The sequence below is a fragment of the Panicum virgatum genome, chromosome 5K (genome assembly GCF_016808335.1).
Source record: "Panicum virgatum strain AP13 chromosome 5K, P.virgatum_v5, whole genome shotgun sequence".
Lineage (NCBI taxonomy): Eukaryota > Viridiplantae > Streptophyta > Magnoliopsida > Poales > Poaceae > Panicum > Panicum virgatum.
This window is the reverse complement of record NC_053140.1, coordinates 14,433,144-14,457,506: the sequence shown is the minus strand read 5'-3', so window position 1 is coordinate 14,457,506 and position 24,363 is coordinate 14,433,144. Positions and strand designations below refer to the sequence as shown.

The 24,363-nt window shown below is 42.1% G+C and overlaps 3 protein-coding genes across 11 annotated transcripts; 2 read left to right on the top strand and 1 right to left on the bottom strand.

Moving 5' to 3' along the window:
• The first annotated feature begins 1,696 nt into the window (after positions 1–1,696).
• Positions 1,697–6,747, top strand: LOC120706532. Of its 9 annotated transcripts, none has more exons than XR_005688339.1 (5): positions 1,697–1,862; positions 1,997–2,080; positions 5,554–5,655; positions 5,922–5,979; positions 6,279–6,747. XR_005688339.1 is itself a non-coding variant. In XM_039991215.1 (5 exons), the coding sequence occupies exons 1-4, from the start codon at positions 1,779–1,781 to the stop codon at positions 5,928–5,930; spliced, it is 309 nt and encodes a 102-aa protein (XP_039847149.1). In that variant the 5' UTR covers positions 1,708–1,778; the 3' UTR covers positions 5,931–5,979; positions 6,279–6,747. The 9 variants fall into 9 exon arrangements, 2 of the variants coding, with proteins under 2 accessions (XP_039847149.1, XP_039847148.1); XR_005688336.1 differs by lacking the exon at positions 1,997–2,080 and adding an exon at positions 2,759–2,967 and having other exon boundaries at positions 1,708–1,862; XR_005688337.1 differs by adding an exon at positions 2,759–2,857 and having other exon boundaries at positions 1,708–2,080.
• A 3,405-nt stretch (positions 6,748–10,152) lies between these two features.
• LOC120706531 (mitochondrial import receptor subunit TOM40-1-like) lies at positions 10,153–16,121 on the top strand. The gene is made up of 11 exons (XM_039991213.1): positions 10,153–10,436; positions 10,553–10,634; positions 10,741–10,840; positions 10,942–11,037; positions 11,138–11,188; positions 12,109–12,174; positions 12,889–12,990; positions 14,421–14,489; positions 14,572–14,655; positions 14,817–14,912; positions 15,557–16,121. The coding sequence occupies exons 1-11, from the start codon at positions 10,250–10,252 to the stop codon at positions 15,611–15,613; spliced, it is 990 nt and encodes a 329-aa protein (XP_039847147.1). The 5' UTR covers positions 10,153–10,249; the 3' UTR covers positions 15,614–16,121.
• Positions 16,122–17,242: 1,121 nt separating this feature from the next.
• LOC120706530 (isocitrate dehydrogenase [NAD] catalytic subunit 5, mitochondrial-like) lies at positions 17,243–21,845 on the bottom strand. The gene is made up of 8 exons (XM_039991212.1): positions 21,701–21,845; positions 21,272–21,452; positions 18,831–19,151; positions 18,591–18,752; positions 18,421–18,495; positions 18,175–18,284; positions 18,023–18,095; positions 17,243–17,686 (listed from the first exon to the last, which is right to left on the bottom strand). The coding sequence occupies exons 2-8, from the start codon at positions 21,434–21,436 to the stop codon at positions 17,495–17,497; spliced, it is 1,098 nt and encodes a 365-aa protein (XP_039847146.1). The 5' UTR covers positions 21,437–21,452; positions 21,701–21,845; the 3' UTR covers positions 17,243–17,494.
• Between the last annotated feature and the right edge of the window lie 2,518 nt (positions 21,846–24,363).

Here is a 24,363-nt window from a genome sequence, read left to right as displayed (position 1 = left end):
TCAGCGCAGCATGTTGAACCCAAGACCCCCATCCCCCAGCATTGCTCCTATATTTCATGAGCCGAAAACAATTGAAAGGCTCAATAATATTTCAACCCCCGGCACCATTATAACTGGAAGTTACTCAACTTTGTTGATTAAGCTAGCAAAGGGGATTGTGCAATCCGGGGACAAGGAATGCCGCACGGTGCCAGTGCAGGATGGGTATGTCGTGGTCAAGATTGATTTTGTCCATGAAAACGCCAAGGATGTCGCTCTGTCCATCCCGCTGCCAATGGAAGAAAAGTGGTATTCACATCCCTCCATTGGTCGTTCGTTAACTAGTGGTGTCTCAAAGCGGTCACGCACCCCAACATCTGATCCTGAAAATGTGAAGAAGGATGTTACGGCATACGACAACCCTCCCCCGCACCAAAAAAAAAAGAGACTAGCCACCCAAAGAAAAAGGGATGGGGTAAGGCAAAAACCCAAGAAACCAGCACAGAAAGCAATGGAATTAAAGGGTAAGGCGACACCCAAGGAACCAGCTGCAAAGAATGTATGGACTTCTGCTCACCCCAAGTTTGTGATGGGCAAGCCAATGTTGTCAGAGCTGGATCTGGCCACTATAGGGGTGAATACCAAGGGACTCCACACGCACTACATGACCCATGCCAACGATGATAGTACGTCAATCATGGGTCAATTCAAGGCTGAGAACTTGCACAGTGGGCTTGATTTTTTCTCCGTTTCTTGGTCTGATATGTACGACGTCTTCAACCTCGATGCCTTGAACATCTTCCTCATCCGTTGCTTGACACTGTGAGTATATATAGCACAAAAGATTGTTCACTGTCATTTTTAATTACTTCGTAATGCTAAGCCCTATGTCAGCTTTCTAAAAATTAATGTATTTGTATGTAAGCAATTGGTCAGAGAATCAAAGACCCGTCAGCTTGGTGTTGAATTCATTGACCCCAGGATTTTGCTGCCAGAGTGATCAATTCGGATCCGCAGCACGTAGAGTCTGCCATCACAAAGGTCTTGGACTCTTCACCAGGTTGCGTGTTTGCCGCGCACCACACAAGCTTCCACTATTTCCTAGTCGTCATCTGTCCGAAGTGAGAAATAGTGTGGTACATGGACTCCTTAAGACCACGCGGCGACGATGGCATCACTCTGGGACAACGAGACTTCACCAGCATCAAGGCGGTTATTGATAGGTATATCTCTGAGTTACCACATTTGCAATTTTCTCATTTGGAACCTGTCATCTATTTAATTTGCAGCTAACGACATTCATAACGCCTAATGGAGTGCTTTCTCCAATTTTTGAGCCGAGCACTGTCTTTCAAAAATCAAGTTGACGCACATGATCGATTTTTCGGTATATCTCTGACCTCCTGCATACTAAGTTTTCATGATTTCACTAAATAATATATTTGTCCTAACAGTATATATCATTTTGAGCAGTACATGCAGCAAGGATCTGGAAATGAATGCGGATTATATGTTGCATACCACATGGTCCGTCTTGTTGGAAGTTTCAAAAACCTTAAAGTAAACTTATGTCAAATATATCTCTGACCGCTTACTGCATCAACATATATATATAATATATATAGTAGGTCTATTAAGTACCAATAATCTAATCAATACCCGACCCGGTCCACGTCCCCCACCCCAACCACCTCCACCCCCCCCCCCCCCCCCCCCCCCCCCCCGTTCCTCCCGCCCCAACTTCGCGATCCGTCCGCCGCTCCTCTCGTTCCCCTGTGTGCCCTGCCCCTGCATTGAAGATGACGCCGCCGTTCCGCAAGAGTCCAGATCGATCCGTCTTCCCGTCGTCGTCGATCCTCCTCCGGCCTGCCTTCCGATATCAGGTGAATCCCCCGCCGGCTTAAGATCCCCTTCCATTTTGTCATCTTTTGCTGGTCGCCGCCGTCATCACGCTCGTATTCATGATCCTCTCCTTGACGCCCCGGAGGCACTGCATCGCCATCTACTCGTGCTGCAGAAGGAGCGAAGGGAAGGCAACGCAAAGCAACTGTGTGGCTTGGAGGAAGAGCTCCCGAGGCCTCAAGGGGCACGCAGAGAGAAGGTTCGTGCGCAGGGCAGATTTGGCCAGGCATCGATCGGTTCCTGATTTTCTTTTCAACTTCTCGAGTAATTTCTTCTACCTAATTGTGATGCTAGCTCCTTCATCCTATCATAGCTCTGTAGCCTGAATTGATGTTATAGCTTTGGGAAAAATGGTAGACACTATCTGAAACTATCATTTGCACTATTGTTGATATGCTATCATGCCCTCTTCTACCCCTCTTCGTTGTTTCTTGAGGTTTAGAACAATTAGAATGCAATTAGGCAGTAGAGAGCTTCAGAGATCTTCTCTACTTGTTAGGTGGTTCTTCAGTGAATCTGGATGAACTAGTGGCCTCCACGAGGAAACCAGTAAAAAACACAAGTTTAGAAAATACTCAAAGATTTTGCCAAAGATCTTTCAGGCAAATAAATGAAAAGTTGATCAACACTCATAAAAAGACTGTTAGCTAGTTGATTTCGTGCTCATCACCCAGACCAGATATTGTCATTGTCAATGTTAGAGGAAGGATCCTGATGCTTTTATGCGATTCATGATTCTCTTTATTTCCTTTCCTCCTTTTTAAAGGTTGAAATTTGTAGTGACATCTCTATGTCGCAGGAGGATTTTGTTTATCTTCATTGGATCGATTTGATCTCCCTTAGATTGCACTTGTGAAAATTTTCTCGTTTTTTCCAGCTCAAGACCTTCTTGTAGTTACTGATGAGCTGGACAGTTGGATCGCCGGCGACGAGCGCCTACTAGATGTCCTTGTGCACTGCTGCAGTTATGTTGCGGGTGTGTGCTTCGCCAACACATGGAGCCCTGGACTCGCTGCTAGCTACATGATTTCTTTGCGTCCTCACCACTTCAGCTGGATTTGTGCTCTGCTGCTTCATCGTTCCATTGTACTTCTCTGTGCTTTTTGTTTGTTGCTCTGCTAGCATTGTCTGAATGTGCTTGTGTGCTGCAGGATTGATACTGCTTATTTATTTATAGCGGATGCACTCAGTAGTCAGTATGCACGCGTACATGGTTGAGCTAAATTAGGTGTTATGTGACTTTGTTTTATTGTTGCTTAGTTCAGTGTTATATTCTCGATCAATTCCATGGCGCTGCTAGGAGATGGGGCACCAGCATAAGATAAAAGCAAGCTGTGATGGATTCTAACATGAAAATGCGTTATTTTTTTTTGTTGATGTGTGCCATAGTTGAGCTGTCTGATACCTTGTTTTTCATGTCGTGGTGATGGAAATAGATGTTTGATTCTTGCTGCATTATGGGTTGAGATTGTGTCCTTTTAGTTCTCTATCATAAACAGCTTTCGCACTAGCTGAAACTTCGATGTTAGTGTTGTCGACCGAAACCCACCGGCGAGCAACGACGGGCAACACGAAGAGCCGGGAGGTTGCTAGGGCGCTAGAGGCACTGCTCCCTCGTCGACGGCCCGCAATTTCCGTCACGCGCCCGGAGGATGTATGAAAACCGGGCGTGCCACCTGACCTATACCCGATCAGGAGGGTGCAGACGTGCTCCGAACAGTTTCCTGCATACAAAGACACGTGTAAACGTAAGTCCGAGCCGTGGTCGGCTCCCCGGGACGACTCTTGCATCGGCTTTGAAGAGCCGATCGAGTCCCGGTGTCAGATGGGATCTGATTGTATCCAGATATTGATGATTAAAGCGAATAACTGTAAAGCTGCTTCAATTAAATCTAATTGATCTAAACCACAACGGTAAAAGCTTCACTGCTAGATCGGAACATCCTACACGTGATTGGGCCTAATAAACGTAACAGATAACTAAACCATAACCAAAACAGAGGCCTAAGAACTAGCAAGAGCCGATTCCCGGATCAATTCCCTGTTAAGACTAAAGCAGAGCATCTAACACGCCACCGGATCATCCAGCCCGTTTGCAAGGCCTAACCTAGCAGATATTACGCCAACTCTCAAGAATAAGAGCAAACCGTAACAGATCAGATCTACTAAACATAAAGGAAGCAGGGTGTTGCCTTTACGCAACTAACTCTATGCAACAAGAGCTAGTATAAGATGATAACATGATCGCGTAAAGACAACATGATATTCGTAGATGATAAGCAACAAAGCACGACAGATCTACTAAAAGCCATGCTACGAACATCAGGATAACTAGTACTACTCGCCATAAAAAACGCTTCAGTATGAGTAATACCAAGGTAAAAGCAAGAACAATGCTGCCCTGATCACGCGAAGCGATCAGGGCAGCATGACGCTTACTTGGATGAAACCCTAGAATTAGGGGTGGCGGTGCGCAGAGGTTTGTTGTGGTGGAGACACCCGCCGTGTGTAAACGAATGCCGTCATCTTTATTCAATAGCATATGGGTACATATTTATAGTCCGAAGACTTCATGCCGTACAAGGCAACCCCTAAACTCTTTCCTAATCGAAGACTAGAGATAAATTACAACTTAATAAGAACTCTAAGATTAGATAATATGATCTGGACTCTTTCCTTCACCGGCCCAGATCTTCATGAAACTTCCAAATATCAGCCGAAACACGCCGTATAGTTGTGGCAGATTCTGGTCGTCCTATTGTTTCGGAAATTCCTGTCGACTCCGAGCGAATCTGGACGTGATTCTAGTTATATTGGAAAGCTTATCTCCTTAGCTTTCCATGCATATCTAGAACGCCTAAAACGGAGTCCATATGTGGCCTGGGCGTCCATTCTCGTACGGCCTCTTCCTGCAGTCCGAACCAGCCTCGCGAATATACTGGGCTTCAACATGGATTAGGCCCGTGACCCCATCTCAGCTTGACCCTTGAGTGCCCAATTATCATTGTATTTGGCCAAACTTATGATATAATCCTGGCTAAGTGGACTCCTTTACCGTGGGCTTCTTCTGACATTTGGCCTACCAATCCTGGTCAAATTCTGACGATAACAGTTAGGGGCGTTTATTTTCGCAAAATATTATTTCGATTTTAGATATAGTAAATAATGTGTAGGATTAATTGATAATTGCTTTCATGTTTGGTAATCATAGATCATTTTTTAGTTAACAAAAATACTGCAACTTGGTGCCTGAAATCTGATTTTTCTGTGAATATGTATTTTGTGCATATATACTGATTAGCATTTCCACAATTTTCAATATATGTTGCCACCATGTACCATTGCATAATGTATCATGTGAATTTTTTCAATATATGTTGCCACCATGTACCATATCCACAATTTTCAATATATGTTCACATCTCTTTTTGTTCACAGACTACCTTTGTTGGCCGTGGGTACCATTGCATAATGTATCATGTGAATTTTTTTGTGTCTATGGTTGGGTTGAGTATTATTTACCACCTGAATTAAAGAATGCTTTTTAGTAGTTGCAATTTCACCATATAGACTCTTAAAGGAATTCTGGTCGAAGTAACTTTGTATTTCAGTCTTAGCACCATTGAACTATCTTTGCATTGACAGTATTGCCATTTTCTTTTCATGTCACAGACATTCAAATGTACCACCAGCCGGTATGCCAATGATCAGCTCACACTGGGCATCATCTTCCATAACCTGAATGAATGCCTCACTGATGCCTCCGGTGCTGAGGTGCTACCTGTCATCTCCCTTGCTTTTATATATCCTCATGAATGTAATAGAAGTAGGCACCATAAGCAATATTTAACAGTCTTCGATGCTACCAAATGATGTTTCAGCTTAATTCACTTTTACAGTATAATCAGTGCTCATTTTCAGAAATATGATTGCTCAAAACTGACTCAATCTTAGGCAATTATTGACAGGATACATAGCATGGGATTAGTTTAAGTGAATTATCTCTGCTGTCATGCTGATATCTGGGATGCTCATTTCAGATGCCATAGGCTGTTTCCCCTCTCCCTCGATCCTGCAACCTGGACTCCTACATGAAAGGTAAGCCTTGGAATTTGATTTGTGCATCGAGTTGTCGATTGAGGGAGGAAGGTAGTAAATTCCTGATCCTTTTGAGTGAGGGAGGGAGATACCTTGTCATCGACTTGTTGGCGGAGGGATATGTGATGTTTTTTTATCCAAGATATGCACATCAGCACATGTTCAGATATGTGCAAAAATAGTGTACTCTATTTTGTATTATTCATCTCATGGACTAGATAACTATCTGGCAATGGCAACCATGAGCGTGGAATTGTAAGCTCTATGGCTCAAAATTAATGTTGACGGTTCAATTTCAGAGGCATCTGGGGAAGCAGAAATCGGAATTGTCATCTGTGACCTTCCGGTCAGTGTCAAGCTAACAGCATGGCAGACAATGTTCGACGCTTCGAATGCCGAGGAGATGGAAGCTTTGGCATGTAAAGAGGGCATTGGCCTGGCTGCTGAATGGTTCCAGGAGCCAGTTATGGAACCAGACTGCACGGTTGCCGTCCAATATTTGAAGGAGGTGAAGGTCTTGAAGCCTGTATGTCTCTCCATCATTCAGGAGGCTTCTCATGCGGCTAGTAGATAGCCAGATTTTGAGTTGAATCATGTAAAGAGATAGGAATTCAGTAGCCGATGATCTTGCACAAATGGCGAAGTGACTGAACCACAGTGCTGTGTGGTGAGGCTGTTATCCTGCCTGTACTAAGCAGCTGATTGCTCTTGATTGTAACATTTCCATGAGTAATCAATAAAATCTCGAGTATGTTTTATGGTTCCCCATGTTTTATCATTCTGCTACTATAAATTAATAATTCCATGTCCTGATGTATGCTTAACCATACCGGTCAAGGTGACATCGTGGTTGTCAGGTTCAGCTCTATGTGATGCTCCACCAAATTCAGCAACCAATTCAGATTGTTGCACTGCATCACAATGATGGCCTGGAAATGCACTCATTATCATAGCAGTGAAGTACCTTGTGGCACTTTACACCAATGTTAGTTGCATAGGCGGCGTGGGGCGTGCCTTCTCCCATTCAAATACCTGAATTTTTGTTCTTAATCCTGGATTTAGTGATTAAACCATATATTTTGTAATGAGCAGCATGCTCCTAGTTTCTCATCACAATTTACTCGATACTGGCACTCAGGTCACTTGGTAATTACTATTCTCGAATGACAGCCAATTCAAACAGTAGAGTTTTTCATCAATTTTCCAAACACAAACTACAAATTTAATTCAGTTAAGAGGTCAAGCCAATTCATAGCATCCAACAACAACCCTCCACCATCGACATACACAGCTAATTCTGGCTGATTCGTCGTTTATTCCAATCCCATGCTACAAGTTGGCATACAGAATATAATTCATAGCACTTTACTACTGCCACCGGCCTCGTTCATAGTGCGGCTTCCCTGTCTCCGGGGGAGGGCGTTGCAGGTCTCCGGCGAGTGACAGCAGACTCCGGCGAGGGACACGAAGACAGAAGACCAAACCTTGATGGTACTCGACCGGGCTGGACGTCTCTTTCAATTTTCCACCAGCGATTATATTAGAAACAATGAAGCAATGAGAAGGATACGTGCGCATTAATTGTAGCTCCATGCATCAGGCAACCTGATGTTTTACCGCTAGCACGTCGTCGGGTTGTTCGGCAACGGAATCCAGGGATGGCCTCGCGATCGCGAGGTCTCGAGCGGCCCGGCTTCGACAAGATCGCAGGCTCCAGGCAAGTTCTCGCTAGCGGCCTTGACGGGGATCAGGGATGGCCTCGCGAATCGTCGTGCGGTGCGGGAGGGTGGTGCGGCGGCAGACTCCGGCGAACAATTTCCACCAGCGATACGTGCGTGCAGACTCCAGGGACGGCCTCGCCAGCGGCCTCGACGGGGATCACCGGATCGGGATGGCCTCGCGAGGTCTCGTGTGAATCAGAAAACGAGATCGCAGACTCCACACGAGCGGATTGCAGGCACCGGCAAGGAAAACGAGATCGCAGAGTCGCCGCCGGCGCAGCTCCTCAACTGCTCGCGATACGTGCGCGCTGGACGGGAGGAAACCGGCTGCAAGCTCATGTGTAAAAGAAAAAAAACAGAGGCGGGCGGCCGAGAGGGACGCGCGGAGGGGCGCTTGGCTCGCGCTCGAGTGTGGCTTGTAATAACTATTTCATACCCAGGGTAGAGATTAGCCCTGTAATTTTTACTAGAATGTGCGGGGTCATCCGGATAAGCAATTAGACAACAAGCAGTCTATTAGAGAAAAGCTTGACTCCTTACTTCTAGATGTCATAAGCGACAAAGGTGATTTTCACTGTCACAGCTGAACTGATAATTGTATATGTGTACTGTTAATTCTTTCCTGAACGTACTCTCGATTCATGTGATTATTGTATATGTGTACTGTTAATTTGTAGTGCAGAAATATAATATATAGTTTGTCATGTATAGTTGGTGGTTGTTTTTTATGTAAGCTTTGTGAGATATCAATTGAGTTATGTTCTGTGTGTTTGCTAGATCAACAAGAAGACTGTCAAATCCTAGCTGTGCTCTAGGATGCAGTCAGGAAACAAATTTCAGCTTGCAGGGGTCAGGTTCTAAGGTGACGGGCAACAACCAAACCCGCCCCTGCTGTATACTCACCAGGTGACAGCGCAGTAAAGCACAACCTGTCACTTATCTAAAATCATAGGTGACGGGCGTCGTGAGCTAACCGTCACATGTGTTGGACAAAGGTGACGGTCGTAGAACCCATACGGGGGCCTGGTCACCGAGAAAAGTGACGGTGCTAAACTGAAGCCCGTCACCTTCTACATAGTGATAAGTGACGGGTTTTGTTACAGGCCCGTCACCTAGAGTAGACAAAGGTGACGGTCTAAAACCTCACACGGGGAGCATGGTCACCAAGAAAGGTGACGGTTGTCTACTGATATTCATCACCTTTCTTTCACATAGGTGACGGGCAGACCCTTCTATTCTAAATAGTGACGATGTAGGAGTGACGGGCGCGATATCCGTTACCACAGGGAGATGACGCACGTCACTATAGGCCTTTTTCTACATAGTGTAGCTTTTAAAAAGTCAAAGTATTTTACAAAATTATAGTGTTTTATTGAAACTAAGAAAGAAATTATCCAAACACCACCAGACTATAGTTGTTTTGTTCAAATATGTACAAAATTTTTCGATTTGTGTATATATTTTTTTTCTCGAAGGAAGGTCAAGATTTACTAGCCCAGAGCATATAGCAGATGCAATATGATGCAAAGCGACTGCCCTAACTAGTTGATGGATGACGTCTCTGAACAAGCACTATCTGAATCATATTGCTATTCTACATAATCTTGACAATACCATTTTATGTTCTGAACATATTAGATTGTAAAAGTTTCACCTATTTATGACTAATGCATATGTGTACATAAATATACTTTCTTGTCAATTCAATAGCAGGTGAAAGATTTCTTGATGGCAAAGATCGTGAAATTGTAAGAACCTTTTTTTTTTACTTGGGAAACTGTAAGAACTTGACAACCCGACAGAAATGACGCTCGTTCCCCTACTTAGGTCTCCTCCAAAGGTATTAACGATTTCATCAGCTCAGATAGCTATAAGAAACAATATAAAACCGAAAAATAAGTCCAAGTGATTCTCAATTTGCGCGTCAGCTCTCACAGTATTTGAAAAAACATGTCATAAACTATCGACACAATACTCGCCAGTGTACTTTTTTTTCTATATCTCTCCGCCACGTCAGCTTAAGCTGACGATATGGCTCCCTTTGGACAAGGCCTTAAACAGTTGTCCTATACTTGAAGCCAGGGTTCGCTTTACCGGCGGTAAAGCAATTCCCGCCGTTTAGCGGTATCGGTAAACTGATCGGTAAACCGCTAATTACTGAATGAATTTTTTTGAAAATTTTAAATTTTGGCGATTTTTTTTGAAATTTACCGCCAGTAAGTGTTGCCGCCAAGTAGCGGTAACGGTAAAAATCACCGGTAATCGGCAATTTACCGCCGGTAAGGTGAACACTGCTTGAAGCACAAGATGAATGGAAGCTGGCACGTATCACGAGGCAAATCCAACCGCCGGCAGCGTCCGCCCCGTGCCAAGGCCGCCGTCCTCGCAGGCGCAGCAGCAGCTGAAACCCTGCTAAAACCCCGACGATTTCACCCCCGCCGCCGGCACAGCGAAATCACACACAACCTACTCAGACGTCAGACCCCACGCCCGCCGCCGCCGCCGCCGCCGCCCCCAAATCAACCACCCGCGCAGCCGCCGCCGCCGCCATGGGATCCTCCGTCAGCCACGCCGCGGCCCCGCCTCCTGCGGCCTACGGAGCCCCGCCCCCCTTCGCGGCCGCCGACGCCGCCCCGCCGCCGAAGCCCCACGAGGAGGAGGTGGCCGAGGAGAAGGTGGACTACCTCAACCTCCCGTGCCCCGTCCCCTACGAGGAGATCCAGCGCGAGGCCTTCAGTAAGTCCGCCTCCCCCTCTCTTCCACCCTCCTTGTTTGATCTGCCGTCTGCGCTTTCGATCGCCGCGGCGGCTGGATGTTGAGTAACGATGTGATCTTCCTCGCGTGTGTTGCAGTGGCGCTGAAACCGGACACCTTCGAGGGCATGCGCTTCGATTTCACCAAGATGATTAGCCAGCACTTCGCATTGAGTCACAGGTGCCCAACCCGGAGTCCCCTCCCTGCTTTTTTGTTTTCTGTACTGGACCACTAGCTGTTTGGTGATGTTGTCACAATTGCTTGGCTGTGCGTTTCATGGAACCAGTGTAAACATGGGATCCGTCGAGGTCCCGGCACAGGGGAACGATGTGATCAAGATCCCCACCTCCAACTATGAGTTTGGCGCCAACTTTATCAATGAGAAGGTTCTACTCCTTTCCCTCTACGGACTCTGTTGAGCTTGTCTGGTTTGGCGTCATCTTCTCTACAGGGTATCATTCCTGATCTTCAGTGGATTCCCTTGTAGATGATGCTCATGGGGAGGGTCTCGCATGAAGGGAGGGAGAACATCCGCGTCAAATTCGATCTAACAGAAAATCTCTCTGTAAAGATAAACGCTCAGGTAATTCATTTGAAACTGCCAGTAAAATTGGCGATCATATGTGTGAAACTTTGCAGCACATCTTTAAATTCCATTGTTGACTGATCTTGTGCTCTTGCAGTTGACAAGTGAGCCCCATTACTCCCAGGGCATGTTTAATTTCGACTATAAGGTTAGTCTCTCTTTGTACAGATGTTGCCATGCAAGGTATGGTCATCTGGATTGATGGGCTATTGTAGCAGTTGTATATTTCATTTTGTTTGTTTAGCAAGTAACTATGTACGGTAGCTAACTCGTTTCTCTTATGAGCTAAATATGTCAATACTATTGCTGCTGCGCTGCTTTTGGACATTGTGTATGGCAAAGATAGAAATCATTTAACCTGTTTGGCCCTGCTATTTTGTTTTACATCTCAGAAGGTCTGCTCGTTCTCTCTTTGAATTAGATATGTATATGGCTTGAGTTGTGTTGAAGTTAGTGAATGCTAATGGTCCAGTCAGCTCAGGCAACCAGACATCAATGTATCGGCTGTATCCTAATTTTGTAGTGTTCTGTGTTCCATGAATCATGATTGGCGCTACAAAGTTTTGTAGATCTGTATGAAGTTTTCAGAATCCTTTTTATTTTCTGTATAATTTTGACAAAAGAAGGTAGAAATGAACCCCCCCCCCCCAAAAAAAAAAAAACAATGATCGTGCAGGATTTGGTATCCTCAAATTCGTAGCTATGTTTTTAGGCTGGCACATTTTTTAAATAGTAGGCTAGTTATGGCATTTAGCGGAGAGCTCTGCTCAGCCACTATTTAGTAGAACACTGTCATGGTGGTAGCTAGCTTCAACCGCTATAGCCCGCTGTTTGGATTTTTTTTGAGACGAGCGACACTTTTTTTTACTCCCTCCGCCCCCCCCCCCCCCCCCCCAAAAAAAAGTCACTCTAGGATTCAAAATTTGTCCCAAAAAACAAGTCATCTTACCCTACCCTATTTAGAAAGTGCATGTGCATGCAAGAATCAATTAGTGCCAAATAGACGGAGGGAGTGCCAAATATGTGCTTTAATTTGCAACTTGATTGCTTTTTTACCCATGATTACAGGGCAAAGATTTTAGGACTCAGATTCAACTTGGGAACAATGCCTTCTATGGAGCAAACTACATTCAAGTACATACTTCCATGTTTTCTCATAAAAACCATTGTAGCAATTTATTGTTTTTAATTATATTTATGCTGCCTTTTGATGATAAACTGTTATCACACTATTATCCACCCCCTCGCTAAATATTAGAAACATATTCGTGTTTTAACATTGTCTGAGTGGCAACATTTTTAAAAAAGTAATAAGTAGCATGAAAGTTTCCCTAGTAATACACTTTTGGTTATTGTTGAATGAAACATTACTGTTTAGTTTTTAGTAATGCTTTGTAATTCTAATTCGTACTTGTAACTTGCCATACTACTACAAATTTAAACAATTTGCTGTGCCTTTGCACGGGACGGGTGGAATGCAGAACAGCGATTTTACTTCCCCATTCATTCACTTGAAGTTTACTTAAAAAATTGTTATTCGTTTTACAAGAAACAATTCATGTTTCAAAGCATTATAACTCCTGAATAACCTTCTCAGTGCATCAAGCAATAATGTATAGGACCCCAGACAAACATGGCTTTGCTTTTGTTTCTGTTGTTTGAACTGGAGGTTAGAAGGGTTGGCAGATCTATAACTGCTTAAGGTCATGATGTAGAAGGAAATTTCATGGAATATGGTGAATACACAAAAGTTAATTTCATATGGAGCATGTGCAGCTAACATGATTGTCTTATCATTTCATGAGTAGGACACAATATTGAATCTTGCTTATTTCTTATGCATTTCAGAGTGTCACAAAGAACCTTTCCTTGGGAACTGAAGCCTTTTGGCTTGGTCAACAGAGGAAATCTGGAGTCGGTGTTGTTGCTCGCTATGACACAAAGAAATGGGTAAGTTCCGTTGTGTACAGCTTTAAACTATACATGTTCACGATGTCATCCAGTATCAGATTTCTCATTTTAGGAATTGATCAGTCTACATTTAGGAACCATAGCTACTACTTTCCGGGACTATTTCACTATATTCGAAGGATGCTCAAGTTTGATTCTGCAATTTATTCCATACTTGGATAGAGGTTATTGTCTTACTGACAACATTGATATTCAGATTGCAAGAATTTTTGAAAGTATAAATTCTACCTTTAATAACAGATTTTCCGATAATGTTATTCTAGGCTCAAATTCCCTGAGAGTACGATAAAATGAACTAGTTCTTTAAAGGAAATTCATCTAAAAAAATTAAAGCAAAACTATCAACCTTTTCTGAGTACGTGCATAAATGTTCTCTTAGTAGTTTCATAGTAGCATCACTTTAGTGTTTTGGTTTGCCTTGAATATTCCAAGTCACGTGATTTCCCCACCTCTCCAGTAAACTCCTGGTAGCAGTCAAGTAATACATGTTTGGTTTTGTGGTCATCCCCATTATAGGCCTCTAGAAAATCTCTGCCCTTTCACAATTTGAATCAAACTGAGAGGTGAAAAGGTATCCTGGAGTCATTAAGTTGCATGCGATCAAACATTTTAGACAACTGATAAACTTTGTCAGTGTTCTGTATACTCCCTTACCGGCTTGCATGCAAATTGTTGACGACTTCTTGGAATTAAATTTAGTACTTTTGCTTCCTATATTTCTGAGAATGAAGCGTGTAATTATTTTTTTATGCTAGTCTTAACAGTATTGTTAGGAAAGACGAATCACAGGAAGCTGAAATTTAATGTTAGTCAACTGGTCTTCTCCAGATATGTGTTTTCGAACCTTTTCATATTGTCATTGAGGTTTCCTATTTACTTGTATCAGAACGTCCCCTTCTCAAACTGTAGGGCAGACTCTGCTTCTTTTGGTGATGCCATTCTCTGTTTCGTAGCGGCTCTTGTTAGTTTTATTTCTGGACTTCAAAAAAATGTTATGTTTGATATAATTAAAGTACTGACAGGGGTTGCTAGGTTAAAAATAATTATTTCCCAGTCCGAGTTTCTTGGTTGGTTATCATCCAACAGCTGGCAGGATGCTCTTCTAGTAAATACTGTTGATGCTAAAAATATGCATGGGCGCTGCACCATAATGACTTTTTTCAGATGAATTTAAACTCATATTCTTGTAATTGATCCGTCAAATCAGGTTATATGGTTCTGTTTAGCATATTTTTATGCCTAGGAAAAATTGATCTACCTCGTTCATTAATCGGAACAAGAGTGTCAGAACTCATCTTGGTAGAGCGCAAACTGTTGGCGTGAGACATTGGATGGTTTGATTATACATTAAGATGGGGAATAAAATATCTCGATTTGTACTGATAAAGCTTCATCACATATATGTGCAGGTTGCAACTGGTCAAATTGCAACCACTGGAATGGTTGCACTTAGTTACGTCCAGAAAGTATCTGAAAAGGTCAGTGTTCGTTCATATCATTTTTTTACTACTCGCCCCTTTTTCTTTATGAGCAGCTTCATTTCATAGCTTCCTTGTACAGGTTTCCCTTGCATCCGATTTCATGTACAATCAAATGACAAAGGATGTAACAGCAAGTTTGGGTTATGATTATATACTGAGACAGGTATCCTTGTTTTTTGGCACCTTTGTTCCATGCTTCAAAGTGATTCTAGAATGTAAAAGTTAGCGTGTTTTGCTTTCTTCTTCCTTTCCTTTTTTTTTGCTAAGAAAGTTAGGTGATGTCACATGAAATTCAGTGACATTATATTATTTTTCAACTTGCAGTGTCGATTGAGGGGGAAACTGGATACCAATGGCGTGATTACTGCTCTTTTGGAGGAGCGATTGACTCCAGGTGTTACTTTTCAATTGTCTGCTGAGGTCAGCCTGAGAACCTTGCTCTACTGTTTAGTATATGTTACTGTTTCACTGCTGCGCCTCTATTAACATATTAACATATGTACATACATTGGTTGGTACAACTCAACTACAGCTCATCCCAAAGTTGAAATCACTTGGATGCAGAATTCAAATGCATCGGGTCGCCTAGGTGCATGGTTGTACTTGAGTTGTACTCAAAGCATTTTTCTTAGCATGAGCGGGGAATAAGTCTGAATTAATTTACTGGAGGTGATTGAAACACCTTGAGAAATATATAAATGTGCCCAGCACCCATAGTTCAAAACATAGAGTAGAATTATACCTAAAGAAAAAAAAATTCCTTGAACCTCAATCCTTGGCACCTGATGGCCATTAGTTTTATCCAGAAATGATGTTGCTGTTCCCTGCATGAAGGGAATCTTGTTGACCTTCCTGTACAGTCAGGCGTCTGCACCAATTCATTTTCAATTTATTATGTTTTTTTTAATTTGATCTCTACGTGATGGAACTTCCACATTTTCTGGATACAAGTTCCTAGCAATACTGCATGTTCCGTAATATTAATATATATATAAGCATTCAATTCCATATTGAAAGGAGTGCTTAAAAAATAATGGCTGATTTTATCCCACAATCTCTTGCAGATTGACCATTGGAAGAAAGATTACAAGTTTGGGTTTGGTATGGCTGTTGGAGAGTAAGATCGACCGAGTAAGAGGACTTAGCAGTTCATCGGGACACATGTACAATCATAGTGGTTGGCATTCGTCGACAGGGATTAAGACGATTCTAGTTTTGTTGCATTTATTTTTCTCCAGTTCTTCGTTTAGTGGTTATGGCCCCAGGCCATGTTGATGCACGTTTTGAAGTTTTGATTGCACCGGGCTCATTACTTGAGTTGAGTAGAATATGTAGCTATGCACCTGCATTAAGCTGGAACAGGGAAAGCCTGAATAGATTTCGCTCCTACCTGTTACACCGCCTTTTCTGGCACTAGGATTCTCACTGTGTGGGTGCGCGTGCAAGGAAGGATTACCTCGATGTTGAATGCTTAAATCCTAGACATAATGGTTTTGAACTTCATTCTCTTGGATGTTGCAAGGCCTAGGTACACTGCGGAGTTGATACCATGGGGATATGGACCCTCAGTTATGTATAGACGCACCTTTGTATTTTGCATAATTGTGCCACAAACTGCAATGTTGCTAACGGAGCGGTATACCTGAGGGGCAATTCCTTCTATGCCATTGGAAATTATACTCATTCCGTATATGTGATTGACCTCATATGTCATAGATACACAAAAATGCCCCTATATGCCTGCCATTCAGGGGCACACAAGGAATTATATTTTTCAATGACATAAAGGGAATTTACTCGGATCGGATTGGGAGTGCCTCTTTTGATATGGAGACAAGATTGTCTTCTGAAACCCCACCTCCCCCGTTCCATTTCATTTCCTGCTCCTTGTTGCTCTCATTAGCCGCTCCGAGCAGCCCTGCAATTTGTTCTTCCAGTCACGCATCGAGTTGTGCAGCATCAAATTGTTTGCCCTTTGGAACACACCCCGTCCAGAACTTTACATAATTGCATCCTTCATCCTAATTCCTAAGCATCCAGAACTATTTCTTCGTCCGTAAAACCACCCCAGTCCACAGACAAAACCAAGAAATCTTTGTGAAGTGTATATACTCTGAGGGAGCAAAATGAACTTCCCTATGCATACCTAGCACCTGTGCTGTCAACTGCAACATTTTTCTTTCTGAAAGATACAACTGCAATATTGTTCTTGCACATATAATTGGGCCTTGTTTAAGGCCTTGTTTAGTTCCCTTCAAAATTCCAAAACTTTACAAGATTTCCCGTCATATCGAATCTTTTAACGCATGCATGAATTATTAAATATAGCTAAACAAAATAACTAATTACACAATTTGTCTATAATTTACGAGACGAATCTTTGGAGTCAAGTTAACCCATGACGAGACAATAATTACCAAATACAAATAAAAGTACTACAGTGCTTTACACCCAAAATTTTATACATCTAAACAAGACACTTTCTGAATTGGATGTCAGAATAACCTCGCCGCGTTCCTATTGAGAACAGGTTATTTTGGACCTGTAAATCCTTCAGGGAGAGAACAGATTCCTCTATTATGCATATCCCAATTGATCTTGACCGTGTTAAGTCTCTCTCTTATCTTTGTTTATTAGAATGATCCCATTATCGATGTGTAACAAACAAAGAGGGTAAACCTGCATAACATTATTGATGAGCCGAAAAAAAATCATTCAAGCCCCTTGGTCCGTTATTTTAAGAACATGAATGAAATAAATACTACCTGCTATAATGCTGATGGGATTATTACATGCAATTCTTTGGCTCGGTTGCATAGTTGAAAGAATTTCTGAACAGCAAGAAATGTGACAAAAATTATTTGACGGTCTGAAACCATGTTAAGCGACCCACTTGGTTCGAGGTGCTGCCAGTTAACCTCTTAAAGCTAAAGCTTCTCTCAATATGTGACAAAAAATTAGGCAGATGAAAACAATCAGAAGGAAAAAACTACATCTGATTCTCAGATGTGATCGCAGACAGCATTTGTGAATTCTGATGTTGATGCCTTTCCGCCAAGATCAGCAGTCCTGTACTTTCCCTCTGCAATGGTCTGGAGGATGGCTTTGTGGATCCGGTCTGCTTTGTCATTGAATTGCAAGTGGCGCAACATCATGACAGCACTCAGCATAAGAGCAGTCGGGTTCGCAAGGTTCTGGAACAATCAACAAAATCATCCAGTACAGTTAAATACATATAGTATATACCAATATATTGTGATGTTAACAGGAGGAACATTGGAAACAATCAACGAAGCCATTCAGTACAGTTAAAAATATCTAGGAACCATAATACCAATACATTGTGAAGTTAACAGAGACATGCCAGACAACTTTCAGGCCTAACTAAATATTGAAAAAAGTATGAACTGCCTTGAAACATCAAAAATCCCCATGAATCAAGAGGTGATGCTATTGATTCCCTAACACAAAATGAAGACACGGAAGCAAAACACAGTAAATTATGGCATAAATTGGCAATATCAACTCACCTTGCCAGCAATATCAGGAGCAGAACCGTGAACAGCTTCTGCCAGACAAATGCCACCTTCACCAATATTGCAACTGTGTAAACAAACAAAAACAATGTGAGCCTTAGTAATGTCAATGCCCAATAGATTTAGCCTAATCGAAGCAAATCTACCTTGGTGTTAGGCCCAAACCCCCAATCAAACCAGCACATAGATCACTGATAATGTCACCATAAAGATTTGGCATCACTAATACATCGAAAAGACCAGGATTCTTCACAAGCTGCAAGAACATGCAGGTCATAATCAGTTACGTCATTATCAGCACTGATGGAACAGTAAGAAGAATCATGGATACCCAACCATCACAACACCAACAACCGACAGAACAATGGATACATTCAACTGGCAGAACATACCGTCATACAGCAATTGTCGATGATGACCTCCTCGTATTGAATTTCAGGGTACTTCTCAGCCACTTCACGACAACACTACAAGCACAATAAAGTGAACAAAACATAAGACCTCAAGGCAAAAAGAAATGTATTCCATGGTTAAAAGGAACGAACAATGACAGCCCACAAACCTTGAGGAAAAGACCATCTGTCTTCCTCATAATATTAGCTTTGTGGATAGCAGACACTCTTTCGCGGCCATTGGCCTTGGCATAATGGAAAGCATACTCTGCCACTCTCAAACTTGCTTGGCGGGTGATGATTTTCAAACTTTCAACAACACCTCTCACAACCTGGAGAATAACCAGAACAGAATGAAAAAGAATCCAGCTCAGAATAATTCAAGCAACATGTCTTTTAAGAATGCTTACCTGATGCTCAAGACCACTATATTCTCCTTCAGTATTTTCACGAATTGTCACAAGGTTAACATCATCGTATCTGGTCTTGTAGCCTGGGAGGCTGTTGCAAGGTCTGACATTGGCATAAAGACCAAGCTCTTTCCTTAATGTAAGATTCAAAGATCGATGGCCCTTTCCAATTGGTGTAGCCATAGGTCCTTTCAAGCCAACTTTGTTTCTACGCACAGACTCCAGGCTTTCCCATGTCAAGAAACTCTCCGTTCTGGGGTCAACTTCTGTGCCAACATAATGTTCTTCCCATTCTATTGGTACACCTGCAACATTGAATACCTGAAATAGAAAAACGAAAAAACGAAAATCAAGACATTGCAGAAACAACATACTTTCTCAAATATCATATAGCAATGAAATTCATTCACTAATATAGCACGTCAGCGCCATTGCAGATTTCAGTTGAATGCTACGGTTTCACAATTGAAGTAATCAGCTTCCAGTTTGCAAGCATTGAAATTTAAGTGGTAAGACTACATAGAATCAATGGTCAGAATAGTTCTTTCTGAATGTCTGTACGTAAGATTTCATTCCAGTAAAAAATTCAGAGATGCAACTAGAAAGAACATTTTGTTGTTGGAAGGTGGCAAGCTACTAAATACCACTTGATACAAGCAAGATTACATTGATCAGCAAATCTTCAACTTGATATTGTTTAACCACGAAAAAGATGCTGTTTAAAGGTATTGCCATATAATACTGATAAGGAGATTAATCATATATACTAAAAATCCTAGGTACCAATTGTCAGCAAAAAACTGATAATAGTTCCTCAAACATAGTATGAAGAGAAACTCTTAAAGTCTTAATCACTTCAAAAGTAATAAGATAGAAGTTAAGCTTCCAAATACCCTGTATTAGGATATCAAAAGACCGTAAATATTCCCCAGAATCCAACAGTTCCATTAGCAGCAAAAAAAAGGGAGAGTGGCAGCATTCAAATACTCAATTTATCTATAAAGACTATAAGTCCACAAAAAAGAGAGAGGAGATTTATTAGAGGAACCTAGGAAATTAGGAACAAAGACTATGATCATCACTAACCATATAGATGCAGCAGGAGTGGCAACTGCCAACATCTTTGCAGCCAAACAAATTGAGATAACTAATCCAGATACAAGGAATTCTAAGCTAGATTAATGCAATAGGTACTTTGCCAAAGACAAGGTGTGCGCCTGTGGCTCATTAAAACAGCATGCCGCATCCAGTACAGTGCATTCACAGCAAAATATGGTTTAGGATAGGAGAATGAATGAATGATAGAACGTTGCTAAGCTTAAATGAAGCTCAACTCAACACAGTGGAATCGTCCTTAACTGACAGTGCCCTTGTGTTCTAAGACTGTTTAACCCATTAGTTTATGAGCCGCACAAACTGAATGAATATAAAAGGCAAGAGATGAGGTATAAGTGTATCATGGAAATGGCATAGAAAAAAATCAAGTATATAAAAGCATCGTCAGAAGTAAAAAGATAGGCATAAAATTAGTATCCTTTGACTGTTTATTTTGATGGTTGGATCAGCTAGGAAATAATATTTTGTATTATGTTATTTTTCAATTGACATAGCAATGGTATCCCCTGATGTACACAGATAAAGCTGTTATCGCTGAATTTTTTTAATAAAGGTACTATTTTACTTTGTATGGCTTCAAGAGGATTCAACAATTAAAATATGCACAACTAACATAAATAACATTTCCTGGAAGAACACAGCCTGCATCAAGTGGCCCTTCAGTTATAAATATTCAGATCTCCTGATTTCAAGAATAGCATCCCCATGGTATTACCCCAACTTATTATATGCTAATGACTGGTCAATAAAGAATTCTTAAAAACAAATCTAGCTCAGCAGTAGCACACAAGCTGGAACTTGAATTTAGTTACCACTACAATATTCTAAAATTCAGGATTATTTCTCTGTCCCAAAATTTAGGATTGATTTCAAACCATAACATTCACAAGCTATTTAATATCATGTTAGAATACATATAAGGCGCAGTGAATGTATTCCTTCAAATATATTTGATCATTCAGCCACACAGTAAAACATAGAAATTAATCGATCTCATTTTTATTGAGTTACTTGGTTTCATAACTAAGTTCATTATTGAATGATAAAAAAAACGCTTTCGCTTTTTTTTTCTAGCCAAAACTTTGGAGTGAAGACGCCAAACAAAGGGTCAACAACAAATCATTGTATCAGAAGGCATCAAAAAATAGTACACCATCCAGCCTGGCATGGACAATATACCCATACCAACTTAGCTTCAAAACTAGCATTAGATTTCCATCAAACAGAACTCGCTGATTACATGAAGGTGGTCCTAATTGTAATTGTACACTTGTAGCAAAAAATTATAACGCGCAACAGAACCAAAGCGAAACGAAATTCTGTACCTGCTTGACGGACTCGGCGATCTCAGGCCCGATGCCGTCACCCGGGAAGAGCGTGGCGCGGACGGTCTCCCCAGCCTCCGTGGAGAAGGGCGCCACGGCCGGGGCAAAGGCCCGGCCGGACACCCGCGGCAGGACGCTCCCATGCAGCAGCCTCCGGAGCGCCATGCGTGCCCCCACAACCCTGCAACAGCCAACAACACGCGCGTCAACCCTAGTCGTCGCGGAACGCGACGCGCTTATCCTAGTGCATAACAACACAGCCGATCAACGAGGCCGGGCCCGTCCCCAGGCGCGGAATTCGATCGCCAGAGATCCTCCAGATTCGCGCGCAATTCGATCGGGGAAGAGACGCCCCGCCCCCGATCGAACGGGGGGCGATCCTGGCAAGGGAGGAAGCGGGAGGAGGTGAGATCGGACGAGGGAATGTACCGGAGGACGACGATTCGCGAGGGTTCGCGGCGGCGGCGGTCGTCAGCGGCGGCGAGGAGATGGTGGGAGGGGGGGATGCTAAAAGGGAGATGCGGAGGAGGACGGGAAGGAGAGAAGGGTGGCTGGTGGGAGGAGACTTCTTCTGGGCTTGCTCCGATTTATCGGGCCGTCAATGTGGATCGGACGGCTGGCGTTGGGCGGGCCCATGCCCGTCGCTGGTGATTCTTCTTTCTTGCGAAAGCAGAAGAGAGAAGATTTTGTGCGTATTTTCTTTCCAGGAGCGGAAGAGAAGATTGTTTCGGAGTTGGCGTTTGCGCCCAATATTTTTATTCCATCTTGATCACCAAAAAAAGAACTCGCATTCAAAAGTCTACTATCTTGACAAATGTACCTGGCTCGGCTCCTAGACGAATAGTAGCGGTGAAAACTATCTACGTGCGTAGCAAAAGTAAAAATAAAAATAAAAATGCTAAAATATCCTACATTTTAGAGTGGGGAAGGGATGTATTGAATTATATCTATGCTTTATCTTTCCCTCTGCCCGAACAAGTGTCTTTGGTGGCCTTTGGGTCAAAAATTCGTCAGAATTTAGACCCCATTTGGTTTCAGGACTAAGAGCCTGATTGATTGACTGTCATGCCAACATTTTGGCTAGGCAAAAATTGCCAATTTTTTTGGCCAGCATTTGGTTTGATATAAAAACTTGTCAATATCTCACATTTAGCTTATCAAAATGATGACAAATTTTTCGCCTATATTTTGACTTGCCCAAACTTTGGCATGTCAAAATTTTGGTAGCAAACCAAGCAGGCGCTTTAGTCCTGCTACATCGGATGTTGACACTAATTAGAAATATTAAATGTAGGCTAATTGCAAAATCGATTGCATAAATGGATGCTAATTGTCATGTCGAATCCATTAAATCCAATTAGACTGTAATTTACCAATATTGTGCTACGTGCTAATCATGAGTTAATTCGACTTAATGATTTCATCTCTACAATTAGCCGCTACTTTTGAAATTAGCTCTTATTTAGTCTATCTAATTGGTGTTAAAAGAGAGGACTAAATTAGTGCTTAGAGCATCTTTAAGAGCTCTTGTATCTATGAGTAGCTAAAATTATGATATAGCTTTTATATAAAATAAAATAGCTAGTGAAAAAGAGATAAAATCAAAAAACTTCTCCAAAATTCAAAAAGATATGGCTAGCGCTCAGCGCTAGACAAAGATGTCGAGCGGCACCTCTGGATAGAAAACGAGGATAGAAGATGAGATAGATAGAATTTCTGTTGAATTGATTTTTTTATCTTTCTTTTCTTTCTTTAGCTAACCCACCCAAGATACCAGATCCAAACACCCTCTTATTTTCAAATCGTGCACGACTTCATGGGCGTTGTGTTGCGTTTGCTACGTGGAGAGCCCTCTCGTTTTAGTGCTAAACGGAGAGCCCAGTCAATTTCCATTTATGATCTGTACGCGGGGCCCAAAATTGGAAGAAAAAAATCGAACAACTAGTCGCGCGCGCCGGGGGAGGGGGGGCCAAAAATGGCACCAGATGCAAAAAGCGCTGGAAAGAAGGCAGGGGAGAAAAAGCCCAACAAGGCCCAGAAAAAGGAAAAAAAGTAACAAAAAATCCAGCCCACAAAAAATGAAGCCAAAACCCTTGATCTGAGAAACAGACGTCGACGTTCCCAGCCGCCGTGTGTGTACGTCTCCTTCTTCTCCTTCTTCTTCTTCTTCTTCGTCTTCTTCTTCTTCCTCCTTGTCCTCCTCTTCCTCTTCTTCTTCTTCTTCGTCATCTTCTACTTCTTCTTCAACAATTTCAGAATCTTCCATTTCGTTTGCATTGTCATCAGATTGTTCGTCATGTGGCTGGTAAAACTCCAGAAGAAATTTGCTAACAAGATTTGAAAAGCCACTGCACATTTGTTGCACAGCTCGCTTTGCTCTCAAACGTTCCTAGAAAAAAATATAACCCAAATGCAGTTACACATGCATTGGTATAAGGAAAAAAAAGAAAAAGGGTAAAAAAACTGGAAAGGGTACAATAAGAAAGCACACTTTTCATACCTGGTTTCCAAAACTCTCATGGACATGAGTGTTGATAAAATCTTCTAGTGGAACATGGTGGCCGAAAAGGATGTTGTCTTTCCCAGTAAACTCCGATTTCAGCTGATAAAAGGGTTTAGTACATAATATGAAAATATTACAAAAGAGAAGAAAGGAAAATGAATATAATTGACAAAATGACAAACCTGCAAGGCCCCAAAACTTCCATCAGGTTTAGTATCTTTGGCAATCACTTTTCTCACAAGCTTGGTTATCCAAACAGAAACACGGCACCCTCTTGTTGATATCCTCTTGAATCCAGTATCCAATGAATCTAGGTGAAGGACCTGCAAGGATATAAAGAAATAAAATAGAGCACACCAACTCAAAAGAAATAGAACTAATGCTGTGGCACATCAGTAGATCACCGGGCATATATATGTATATAATTTATGAATGGGAAAAGGTTACTTGCAATGTGTTTGAAAAAAAGCAGTAATAAGTTATTTTGTGTGTACATGCAGAATTATGACAAGGTACTGGCTATGTGTTTCATACCATGGGTAAAAAAAACTTTGTATGTGCACATAAAAATATCGTAAAGTTACTTCCT